The sequence below is a fragment of the Chaetodon trifascialis genome, chromosome 1, assembly GCF_039877785.1.
Source record: "Chaetodon trifascialis isolate fChaTrf1 chromosome 1, fChaTrf1.hap1, whole genome shotgun sequence".
NCBI lineage: Eukaryota > Metazoa > Chordata > Actinopteri > Chaetodontiformes > Chaetodontidae > Chaetodon > Chaetodon trifascialis.
The window spans coordinates 8,491,248-8,504,136 of NC_092056.1; the positions used below are offsets into that span (position 1 = coordinate 8,491,248).

Here is a 12,889-nt window from a genome sequence, read left to right on the forward strand (position 1 = left end):
GTGAGAAAGGGACAAGATACCGAGAGGGAGTGTGTGAGTTATAGTTAATCTATAACTCCATTTAGGAGCCGAGAGATTCAGGGACAAAGGGACACCTGAAAAAAATCCTGCAAAAAAAACCGACCACCAAACAAACAAATACACACACCACACACACACTTTTATCTGTAATGACTGGTCAATCACGGCGGTGCACATTGTACCATTACCGAACAAAGAGGTAACAGATTGCACAATTGAGCAAACACATGAACTCGGTCTTGATTTTCACGTCTGTTTGATCTCGCCCTGAAATGATCACAGATCAATCAATTAACTGAAGCTCTTTTTAAAAACTAAAATGTCAACAATTCCCTAATTTCAGCTTCTCAGTTGTGGGGATTTCCTTTCTTTGTCTTATTCAATTAAAAACTGAACATTTCTACTACTATAAGTGCAGGATTGGGAAAACAAGCAATTTAATGATGTCACCTGGGGCTTTAGGACACTAGGATAAGCATTTTTTTACTTCTTTTCTGAAAATTAAAAGACATAAGAGAGAATAAATGATTAAGATAAATCAATAATAGAATTGATTGGTTTGTTGTTAGTCAGCTGACAAAATTAATTGGTAGCAATTTTACTAATCCTTCGAGTCATTTTAAGAAAAAACGTCAGTGGTGGCAGCTTCTCACATGAGAATACTTGCTGGTTTTTGTGATTTGAACCCATGCGCCTTAGACTCTGATAACATTGTTCGCTATTTTCTGATATTTCATAGACTAAATGATCAACCAATTCATAATCTGTTGATTCAATAAAGGCTGAAATAATTAGTCAATTAAAAAATAATAATAATCATACACAATAATCACATTTTCGTAACTTCTTAAGCAGAAATATGTCTGACAATGGGCTCTGAAGGGTAGTGATGGTCATTTTTCACAATTATCTGACACTTTATAGAGTAAACAACTAATTGATTCATTGAGAAAACGATTACATTAATGGATAATGAAAATAAGCTTGATAAGCAGCAACCATAAACAAACCCTATCAGTTTATGACCCAGAACAATGGGTTTAAAGATTGGCTGGCCAGATGAAATTTCCTGGGAGCTGTTTGTTCCCGCCTTCCAAAAAGTACTCAGCTGTGATACCACTGGTTGGCACCGAGTGAAACCAGGACACTGGAAAAAGGAAACTTGCTGCCATGTCTCTGTCAGTACAGTAGGTGTGACCTCCTGCCTTGTTGCTGCTGGTCCACCGGGACAGTTTCATGACACAACACTGCCAACTGTTCCAAACCTGCTCGATGAGTAATCCAAACTCCTGAGAAGGAGTCAGGACTGTTGAACTGGTTTCTTACGCATTAAAAAAATACACGTCTGCTCTGGGAGAAACTCACACTGTGGCATCAGCTGACAATTTTTACTTAATTACTGAGCATTAACGCTGCTTATTATTCACACCTTGTCTCGTGTTTTTGCATAAATCAAGATCTCTAAACATTGCAGATGGAAGCGTTCATGAAGTTTACATATATCAGTCGGGGGCAGGTTTGATTCTGAAATACATGAATTACACTGTGCTATTATAGCTATTTCTAAGTCAAATAAATGCCAAAGGAGTAGGTAGTCCAGCAAGAAAACTCAGCAAGGTATGTAGATGTGAAGAGAGCTGCTGATTGCATAACTGTGGCATTGAGCCACAGAGTCAACATTCACACAGTAGACTATGGAGGCAAAATAATGCACTGTACCCTGTAAACAACTGTGGGAGTACACCACTACCTCCAGCCCTGTGGACAACACACACACAAATACACACACACAAATACACACACTCCCAGAAGTACCATCTCTCCTATTAGTGGGCAGCGTTGACTCTGACACCTCCATATCATAACCCTCTCCAAACCATATTCCCACAGACAGATGAGCAGGAGCTGAAGTATTCAAAGAGGAATTACACGGATCCACCTGAAATTCTGCTCAAAAATTAACCACCCACAATCAGAGAAAATGGCATCAAGCATTTTCCACACAAGAAAGCTGAAGTCACCTCCTAAATTCCCCACACTGCCAAATAATGTGGCTATAAAAGAGTAAATTTGCGTCTTCCTCAGCTCCCAACACAGAGAGGCAAGCGCTGGGGAGCAGCGACTGTGATCATGGCTTTTATTCAGAGGCTTGACAGGCAAAGTAGACAGTTGTGAAGGTATTTTTTGCCGTATTTTTCACCGCACACACGCGTAACATTTGAGTCGGTGCAGGTGTCATTAGAGGCGCTCTGAAGGGCAGCGCTTTCTGGATTACTCACCCCATTGCCGCGGACTTGAGGAACAACTCCTTTATGTGTGAAGGCTCTGTCGGCTGTGGGTTGACAGAGAAATTGTGCTTTAAAGCGTAGTCAAAGTCCAAAGATGATTAGCGGTCCAAAGAGTTTATTCCCCGTGCGCCAGCTCCGAGCAAGTCCTCTCGCTGCTGAGAGACAACTGAAATACGAGAGCACTTCTTCGTAAACTCGATTCACCGGGTTGTCAAGCTGAGCCTCACAGAACCCCGCTCATTTCAGGAAGTTTTTTCTCTTTGTTTGTTTGTTTTTCCTCTTCGGACACGCAGTAGAATAAATCCCACTTCGGACTGGCTTCTTCCTCCGTGTCTTCAAACAATCGGCGCGGATGAATTAAGTTAATGTTTGCGTTTCCCTGCTTGCTCGCCGAGCAGAGTTTCTTCCTCCCCGACGGGATTGTGTTTCACTGAAGGGCAGCAGCAGCGACACGGAGCGGCTTCCACCTGCTCACACTCCTGCTTGAGCCACCCACACTTTTTCAAACCTGTGCTGTCTGCGGTGTCAGCTGCGGTCTGGAACCTCCAAATAACCCGAAAATTAGCTAATTAAGAAAACATGTAGTTATAAGGCGACAAACAACGACGATGTTTTTTGTTTTTTTTTACATTCAGTTCTACTTACATGTTACGTGGACATGAAGTTGTTAGAAATTACGCAAAAATAACGGTTATAGCGAATTTATGCGATTAGCTGCGCCACACATTAGCATCTTAAACTCAAACTTATATCTCTGTAACTTTCCAAGTCGACCGTTTGTACCAAATAACAGACTTTAAACCATTTGATATTGACCATTTAGCCTGTTTCTAGCGAGCAGGTAATGGCCGTCAATCACTCTCAGGTGCGCGCGCTCCCGGAACCATTGAAGTGTCTTCATTTGTTCCGGGGGACGCTTTTGAGCGACGTACTGAAAGAGGAATTTGTTCAGATAAGTCGTTTCATTAGCGTGTAGTGTAAGCTAACAACATTCAACGCATTTGAAGGTCTGTATTGAAAGATGATTTTTGGGTATTTTTGTGTTGTACGTGTACGCTATCTTTGACTAACGCTACTTAATCCCATCCAGAGCGGTCTATTTTTTTTGTTCCGCCTAGGAAATATGGTTTGCATCATATAGCAAGTACATCAAAATAGACATGTCCGTTAACACAGTATAAGGTTTTATAGCCGCGTTAGCTCGTATGTCGTGGTATTCAGTGGTTCTGTAGCTTCTCATCTGTCATTGCAGTATGACCGAGACTGCGGATAACCTGCAGAAGTACGAGGAGCTGTTTGCCCACAGATTTTCCTCGGAGGACCATGAATACCAGCAGTATTTGAGCCGACCACCTGACCCCCCACCCATCATCGAGGACTGGAGGAGTCGTGGAGGAGGAAACTTCAGAGGCAGAGATAACAGGTAACGTACCGTTAGCTCGCAAAGTAGAGTTATGTTTTGTTTTGTTTTTTCTTTCTTTTCATAAACTGTAATTTACGTAACGTCATTTATTCATTTTTAGGCTTAGTGCTGCTATTAAGAATGAATCTTCATTGTGTTCCAAGAAAATCTGATTTAAATCGGTGTTTGCTTATAAGCTTCACTTTCACTGTGGTCTGATATCTCAGCTGTTACTTTGGTTGGTGCCATGTTATCACAATGGCTGGGGCTACAAAATTATAACTAAGATATAAAAGATTAAAATATACTTTTATTAATCACTGCACACACATGCTACAGAGACCTTTTAAGCCCTCCAGAGCCAATGGAGCCATTATACAGCTCCTGTATTCACAGGCTGAACACAGTACTCCTTATGATTAGCAAACTGACTTTTATTTGTGAATTGATGGTGCACCCCGTTAAGTTTGATAAAATTTAATCAGTTTGCACCGTTCTATACCAGACGCTATAAACTACTTCACAATTAAAAGACAAAGACAGCACAATTTTAAAGTGAAAAAATTATTAACAACAAGACTAAAGAAAGACGAGTCTAAACATTTGTTGTCAATCTAATTTGTAACCATCACGTAAAGGGCAAACCTGGCTTCCTTAACAGGGGTAAGATGTTGTACAAAAATGCAATTAGACACAAAACACAGAATTACAGGCAATAGCAGTACACATACAGGCAGCTGCTGCAACAGGCTGCCTACCACTGAGCTTCTGGCAGTAAATGATTGGCGATTTCTCTCGTTTCAGGCTGTCCTGTTGCATGTTCCATGTAATGCGTGTATTAGTACCTGTTGTTGACGGCTGGAAGTTAATTTACATCCGTCTCCCTTTAGGTACCAGGACCGTCGTGGATACGGAGGTCGTGGTTGGGGTGGAAACCGGGGTTGGGGAGGCGACCGAAGTTGGGGCAGAGACCAGGGTTGGAGAGGGGACCATCGTGGGCAGCAACACTGGCATGACAGAGACCGAGACCGAGACCGAGACAGAGACAGAGACAGAGACAGAGACAGAGACAGAGACAGTGACAGAGACAGGCACTCCGGGCATGGAAGTAGGTATCAGTCAGGCCCTCCAAGCTCCAACCAGGAATACAACTCCCATCATCAGAGACCATATTATGACCGCTAATAAGCTCTAATCTGTCAGGTGATGTCAGTATTCTTATATTTGCAGTCTTACTACTTGCATTGCAATACCGTATGTGGCAATGTGCAACTGTTGTTTTTTTTTCATAAGCAAGGGCTGAGCAATAGATAAACTAATAATTTACTGTCCATCATCGTAACTTTAACTTGAACAATTTTATTGTATGAATCAAAAATGCAAAGCCGATGCTCACTTCACTTACTGTTCCCATACTGTATCTTTTTTCTCATATTACGTCATATTGCTCAGCCCTGTAATCATTTAACATTTTCTCGTTACATTTTTGGGAACGATAAGGACATACTTGTAATTTTCTGTAATGGGACTCATTGGAAAATCCAATGAGTCCCCAAATGGCTTTGGGGAAATATCACTCAGGAGTTGTTTTGCGCTCAGATAGTTTTCATCTTTTACATGCTTTGATATCAGGGTGTTCTGAATCATCCAGTACAGTGTTGTTGCAAACAGTGAATCAGAATTTCCAGAGAAAATCTATTTCTAACGCAGTTTTATTTTTCTGTGTCACGACAGTATATATGGATGCTTTTGAACGGAGCTGTTGTCAATAAACATGTATTTTCTTAATTACTTGGTTTCTGTTTTGTGAGACTGCGGGGCCGATGATTTAATTTCTTCTGAATTATCAAAGATAATTTTTTCTGTGTGTGGAGTATTGGATTGGACAGGCCACTAAAAATCCATAAGTTGAAACAGAAGGAAAAATGAATCTTTGATTTTCTCATAGCTAATGTTCACAGTAAGATCTAACTCGTGACAAGGATTTGCAAGCAGGCATTGAGTTGTTTTAATGGGTTATAGGACGAAAAGGTTAGGAATCACTGATACAGTGGTGGACATACCTTAAGAGTAGGGGTCTACTCTTAACTACTGGAGGGGCCAGATCTGTTTCATTACGTTTGTTGTTGTGCTTAGCCTTAAACTTCATTTTTAAATTTTCACCAGTCTTTAATTTTGGAGTAATCATTTTATTTTGTGGCAAAGCTGCCAAAAAATTGTTTCTCTACTCCATATTTAATATTTAGTGAGCTGCACTGAACTGTGCAACTCATCAACACGTATATTTTGGCTTAAAGGTGTTTCTGGTGCAACTTTCACTCCACAAATCATACTTTAATTAAATGTGTTCATAAATGTTTGTTTTAAAAATGATGGTTTTGAAGTGACGAGGGCCAGGTGGCCTCTATCAAAGAGTAACCTGCATCCTGTTATCCAAGTAATTAGTGTTTGGGACCACTGGGATCATTCAGATGGTGTATATCTGACCCGTGTTTAAATCAAGTCACTTCATAAAGCACATTTAGACCATTTCTAGCTGCGTCAAATAATCTGCTCTGATGAACATTGTGATGCACCCTCTCTCATTTTTTAACACTCATTTAAATATATTAAAATTTGCAATCAACAAATTCTTTCTTAGAAGATGAAGTTGTGTTCTCTCTCACTATGTGCTCCGAATTCAAGAATTTGCTGAAGCCACATTTCATGACTGTTTCAGCCTTTTATGTCAGCACTCATAGTCAGCGGCTCAGCAGAAGCCTAAGACCAATAGTTCACAATGTGAAAAGCAGCTGAAATATTTATGTGCATCATTAATACATTATTGCTACATGCATCATTGGCTATGGCACATGTAGCTCATTGCCCAAAGATGTCAGTACTTGTGTATCTCAGTCCATTGACAGCAGATCTCTAATTAAGTAATAACAAATGGTGACTTTGGACACACTGGCCCACTCCGCTGATCCACAACACAAGCAGAAATGTTCTGCATTGTTTAGTCAGTGCCTGAATGCCATTCTGTGCTGTCTATTTATGGCCCTGTTGAAGACGAGGTTAACAGTTCATTTGGACTTCAGCAGTGCAATCAGCTGTGATGACGAGGGAGGAGGTTAGGGAGAAAGTGGATGGGGGATGTGCTGAAAATGGCACGCAGCGGGAAAGGCTGCCATCACCACTGTAATCAGTTTAGATTAGAGAAACTTCACCCTAGACTGCTGCGTCTTCATGGAGCAGGGAGGTGGTAACAGTAAAGTAGATTTATTGGCAAAGAAATACCAAAATGTAACTGTTGCAGTTTGGTGGCATGGAGAAGAAATTAGTGTAATTAGAAATAAACATGATTTTACAGTCAAACATTTCTGAAAATATGCATATTTGTTTGCTGAGAGAGGACTTTCACGTCTGTCAGTTACATATTGCCAACAGTCAGCAGCCAGTTAGCTTAGCTTAGCGCACAAAACAGCCAGCTAAGCTCTGTCCAAAAGTCACAAAACAAGCATGCCAGCACCTCCAAAGCTCACCAATTAATAATGGCATAGCTGTCTTTTTTTAATCTACATAAAAACCAAAGTGTAAAAATGACACATTGTGAGTTGGGTGCTGGGTGGTCATTCAAAAGTTTTACCTCATGGAGATGCTGTTAGCGATGTGATGTTAGCGGTCCGCCACTGTGGCCCAGGCTGAACTATCTCAGCAACTATGTGATGAATTGCTTTGAAATTTTCATACAGACATTCATGGTCTCCAGAGGACTCACTGACTCTTCCTCCAGCACCAACATAACGCTCGCATTTGTGGTTTTGAGTGGAATGTTTTGGCAGGTGTTTGATGGATTTTCATCCCTCAACCTAGCAATGTTAGCAGACTAATATGCTAAAGGAATATGGTGAACATAAACATTACCTGCTAAACCTCGTGAACAAGTTAGCCCGCAGCAGTTAGCATTTAGGTCAGTACAGCCTCACAGAGCTACGAGCAAGGCTGTAAATGCTCTCTTTTGAAACCTTTTCCATGTCTGCACACTGTATATTCAAACCTGCTTTGAATTTGTGGGTTGTTTCACAGCTAATATTCCAGTTTCCCTTAGACTGAGATACACTGACATCCTGAAATCATCAGGAGCTCAACCCTGAGGATTGTGTCTGAATGTATTATTGCCACGTTAAGAAAAAAAAATCAGCATAAAATTGTCAAGGATTCATTCAGCTACTTGCTGGAGAGGAGCTCATGAAACTTTCAGTGCCCCCTATAATCAAACCCATTGCCTATTCCATTTTAATTAATAAGCTGTTAATGCATGAGAATGAGAGTGTAAGAGAAGGAAAACAATAGAGAGTCATAGTGAGGGACGAGTGCGAGTCCCCTCGGTCTGGTCTGCCGGGCTGTCAGGCTTCATGTGGCCTGTTTGTGACGATGCAATGTGACAGCAATGGAGACAGTGTGCTGGGGGCCATGTCCTTGATGATGAACTCATCCACCACAATCATCACTCTATCTCCCCAACTGTCTAAGTGCATACACACATACATGTGTGCGCACAAAACACAGCCTCTCCACTAATATACACACACACAGACACCACATCCCCCAGCCCCTGCAGCACTCGGCGACCTACATCTGGTGTTGGAGAGTGCAGGGGCTAAGGTTGGCCCAGGCCAGCCTGCCCCCAGCAGACAGTGGGGAGGGTTCATGTAGTGTGTGACGTGTGTGAATGGCGAAATACTTTTGCTCTCCTCTTTCTGCTGAAATAAATGCCCCCCAGCTCAGTAAAGCACATACAAATCAGGACGTTATTACACCCTGTCACACACGTGCAGATAATAGGCAAGCACTCATATGTGCACTTAGACTTAAGAATAGACCCTAATAATTGCCATAGCAGATGCGGTTTGATAGCATCTTGTCCCCTGCTCATCCAACTGCATGCTCTGTAAGTTAATCATGCAGCCGCTCAGGTCATCCATGGAAAGACAGTGGACTCTGCTGCTGCCGAGGGGAGCTTGTTAGTCTGATTATATCTGGTGGTACCTCCACAAGAACAAAGGCTTTTATTATACTCAGTGGAGGAAGTACTTGGTTCCTTTACTTGGATGAAAGTACAAATACAAAACAAACATACTCAGATACTCACATACAAGCAGAGGTCCCACATTCTGCAGAATATTGTCCTGTGACTGATATATTATTGGATAAGACTTTAGTGTTTTTCTCTAATCTTTGCTCTTTGTGAAATATTGGAAAGTTGTACCTGTACTGTACCAATTTGGGCATCAAATTTAAATGAAATGAAATGATGTCAGAACGCTTTCTTTGGTAGAACTGATAACATCTGACAGACATCTGAAACATGACAAGAGGCCCGAAACAGACACTGCTTTTTGTAAGGGGTCAAAAGCCAAAAAAGGTTGGAAACCACTGGCTTAATCTTTTATAGTGTGTTGTATTTTATACCCTGATCGTATTCTTTAATTTACATTTTAGTTTGGACAGTAATTAGGAATTCAAGCCATTAAATAAAAAGTAATCAGAAATTTGTGGAGTAGAAATAAGAACCTTAAAATTACATTTGTTATTTATACAGTACTTTAGTAAATGTACTTTCCTTTTACTTTTCAACACTGGTTGTACTGCCACAAACAGTAAGATCCATCCATCCATTATCTATACCGCCTATCCCTTTCGGGGTTGCGGGGGGCTGGAGCCTATCCCAGCTACAATGGGCGAGAGGCGGGGTACACCCTGAGCCGGTCGCCAGCCGATTGCAGGGCCACATGCAAAGACAGACAAACATTCACACTCACACTCACACCTACGGACAATTTAGAGTCATCAATTAACCTAATGAGCATGTTTTTGGTCTGTGGGAGGAAGCCGGAGTGCCCGGAGAGAACCCACGCATACACGGGAAGAACATGCAAACTTCACACAGAAAGGCCCTGCCTGACCCGGGGATCGAACCGGCAACCTTCTTGCTGTGAGGCACGCGCACTACCTGCTGCGCCACCGTGCAGCCCAAACAGTAAGATATGAAATTTATTATCAAAAGTCCTGTTTGATCTTCAGAACCAAGAACTTGCCATCTGCACAGACCTTACATCCACTGTTCAGTTCATCTGCGTCATCCAAACCGGTGCTTTACTGCAGGGACAGGCTGACATGTCATCTGAATTACTCCTAACACACTGAGAATCCTTTCAGGGCAGAAATGATGCTGGTTTGTGACTGATGTTCTGTCAAAAATGCAGTGTCTCAGCTGTCTTTCTCTTTTCTTAAATTCATTCCCAAATTCAACAGCGCCAGGATATCACGTGGAACATTTGTTTGTCTTCAGCCTGCTCTGTGTTTACCGCTAACAAGGCTGCAATTAAACTTAAGGATGACAAGCATCAGCACCCTGCAGAGCGCCTCATCGATCCGCCGCTGAATATCTACATTGTTGAATATTAATGAAAGTCACACTCAAAGGGCACGGGCAGAGTTTCTTTGATAAACAAATGTTCTGCTTTTGGAAACCAGTCGGTAAGGAATTCATTTTACTTTCCGTGGTGATTCCTGGCTTGTTAACTAAATGTGTTCATGTCATGTGCTCTGGTAACAAACCTTTGTCAGACGTCAAACTCACAACATAAAACAACAGAGTGTTTATACTGGAGCCCATATGCTGCAACCACCAATTAAAAACATGCTGTCGTGTCATAGATGTAAGCGATGGCTGAATTCCATTTAGCTACTTAAGTTTTAGGGTGCTGGTGTTGTTCATGCTGGCACGGTTTACTTTCCTATTGTAAGAGGTCAAAATGTCACTTAAGTCACTTCATTTTGCAGAATTTTCACTTAGTATTGAGCAGTATATCGCATCTTTCTGTTCCTGGCAGAAATGAACTTCGAAATTATGCAATAGAAAACAGAAAAAATACAGACCTATGCACCTGACTACCTGGACTTCCATCATGTCACTATAACCATATTGCCATGTTTCCTCCATCAGCACCAAAAAAAGCAAATGTCCGTAAAGTTTGTATTTTCTTCAGTGAGACAGGAAAGCCATGATGACCCTCCTCTCCTCTTCCCTCCTGTGAATTATAAAGTGCAAGAAGTCACAAATGAGTAGTTTTAACTTGACATGAGCAAAGCTCGACACCCAGTGATTCAGTGGCTCAGGGGGGTACTGATGCTCAACACACAGTCCTATATATGTACGTGGTAATTAATTACAGTCTTACATCACTGGGAAACAGATTACATAACTCCCACCAGCTGGACAAGTACACACACACACACACACACACACACACACACACACACACACACACACACACACACACACACACACACACACACACAAACACGCTCCTTCATCCCTGCAGGTTGATGTTGCTGTGAGGTGGTCTGGACACACACCCAGACTGGATCTCACAGCAGAACATTCTGTATAAATGTTGATAACAGCCACAGAGGATGCGTCATGCTAACTGGGTGTACAGGATGTTTGAATAAATGGGCCGGCGAAGATTAATCACCCTGGAAAATTGCAGGAAAGGCTGCACACCGAAGTCAAACTTCAGGTTGACTGATTGAGTGCAGCCTCAGATGAAGCCAATTCACTTTTTAGGAACATCTAAAAGGAATTTACAAATTACCCAACGTGGTTTAAATTCACTGGAGTGTACAAGTGAACGTTGCAGATAGAATTGGACTGAATGACTTAAATTCATATCTTAAAGCTGAACTCCATAGATTTTACACATCAAAGTCTGCTTACTGGTCTTGTTGAGTACTATTACACATGAAGCAGTTGCCTTTAGCAGCTCCAGAGGGAGCAGCACAAAGTCTGATGAATTGCCTTGTGTGATGTCACTCGAGTCAGTGCGAGTTTGAGCTTGAAGACAAATTTGAAAAATAAATACATCTAATTAGCATAATTCACCTGCATTGAATTGTACGTATTATGTGTGGCAAGGTTCGATAAAGAAGAAGAATACATAAAACAAAAAACAAAATTCTTCATCATCACTTTTGAAAAATGTTCCATTAAAAGTTGAACAGTGTTGAACGTGCTGAATCCGTGGAGCGCTCATTAACAGCGCAGTCGACAGGCTGCGACTGCCATAAGCAACGCTAAAGAGCTGCTTTCACTTTATGTATTTTTAATGACAGTTTTATGTGAAATTCTTCACATCTGAGTGAATCTCATCCTTTTCAGAAGTTAATATGGCCAAGAAGACACATCCTGTGCCTTCCTTCAGCCACTTTTCAAAAGATTGCTTCGACTGTTAGATATCTCATCACCTCTGTGTTTATTCATACTCTTACCAAAATCCATCTGTGCATATATGTGTGTATAGTGTACAGCCTGTTACTGTATGTATTCAGATATATATGTGTGTGTATATGTACTGTATGAATGGCTGGATGAGTATATGCATGTATGTTTTATCTGCATAACTACCATTTTATTCACTGTCTGGACTGTGTAGGTTGATCATAAATGTTCTATTTTTCATCTTGTTAGGAAGGTAGGCGTAATGAGCTCTGGCTTCAGCCTTCATCTCCTCCATCATTGCTATAATCTTTTCTTGTCATATACTCATTATTTTGTGCCTTTTTTTCAGATGATCAGATTATCATAAAGTATATTCCATTGTGCTTTTAAGCAGCATAAAACATAAAACCATAACGGGCAGAGTGACATTTTCAAGGCCGCTCCGCGTGTGATGCTCACACAGCCTGTTTGACCGAAGAATCTGTATCTGTCTTCAGGAGGGGACAGCGCTGTGCTGCAGTCAAAATGGGGAGGAAAAGGCCTTTCTGTGTTTTGCTAACGGCAAAATAAGTCTGACTCTGCAGCACTTCAGCCCTGCACAGTCATATGTCATATTGTCAAAAACAGCAGAGGCAGAAATCCACTCCCCTGCTGTCAGTGTTCAAGTAGAAAGCTCAAAATGAGAAAGACAGCCCATTCTGCTGCTATCTACCCACACACACACACACACACACAAACAAGCAGGCAGAAATACAACCACACGCTTCAGAAGATCACAAATCACTGCCACGGATTTGTAATCTAATAGCTATAAGGAGTTTTTCCCCATAAGCTCCAGATATAGCCTCTTTAGTGGCTCAGTGTCAGTGGGAACGTCCCTCCATCACCCTCTGAAACGCACTGCAGGAGCTT

General features: G+C 41.5%; 2 protein-coding genes across 3 annotated transcripts in view; one reads left to right on the plus strand and one right to left on the minus strand.

Annotated features, from left to right (window-relative positions):
- Positions 1–2,782, minus strand: part of homer2 (homer scaffold protein 2) — a 31,044-nt gene extending 28,262 nt beyond the window's left edge. Inside the window, exon 1 of the mRNA XM_070959266.1 lies at positions 2,301–2,782. Coding sequence (XP_070815367.1) covers positions 2,301–2,305 — 5 coding nt within the window. The 5' untranslated portion in view covers positions 2,306–2,782. The remainder of the gene's footprint in view (positions 1–2,300) is intronic.
- A 436-nt stretch (positions 2,783–3,218) lies between these two features.
- On the plus strand, positions 3,219–5,499 carry LOC139329123 (RNA guanine-N7 methyltransferase activating subunit-like). 2 transcript variants are annotated; one of them, XM_070959276.1, is made up of 3 exons: positions 3,219–3,316; positions 3,562–3,732; positions 4,602–5,499. In XM_070959276.1, exons 2-3 carry the CDS (start codon positions 3,563–3,565, stop codon positions 4,894–4,896), a joined length of 465 nt encoding a protein of 154 aa, XP_070815377.1. In that variant the 5' UTR covers positions 3,219–3,316; position 3,562; the 3' UTR covers positions 4,897–5,499. The 2 variants fall into 2 exon arrangements, with proteins under 2 accessions (XP_070815377.1, XP_070815385.1); XM_070959284.1 differs by lacking the exon at positions 3,219–3,316 and having other exon boundaries at positions 3,441–3,732.
- The last annotated feature ends 7,390 nt before the right edge of the window (positions 5,500–12,889 follow it).

What these genes read in the sequence shown, in the direction of transcription:
- LOC139329123 (XM_070959276.1), top strand. Translation starts at nt 3,563, where the DNA reads ATGACCGAGACTGCGGATAACCTGCAGAAGTACGAGGAGCTGTTTGCC. An exon ending in TTCAGAGGCAGAGATAACAG is followed by an intron (nt 3,733 to 4,601) that starts GTAACGTACCGT and finishes GTCTCCCTTTAG; the next exon opens with GTACCAGGACCGTCGTGGAT.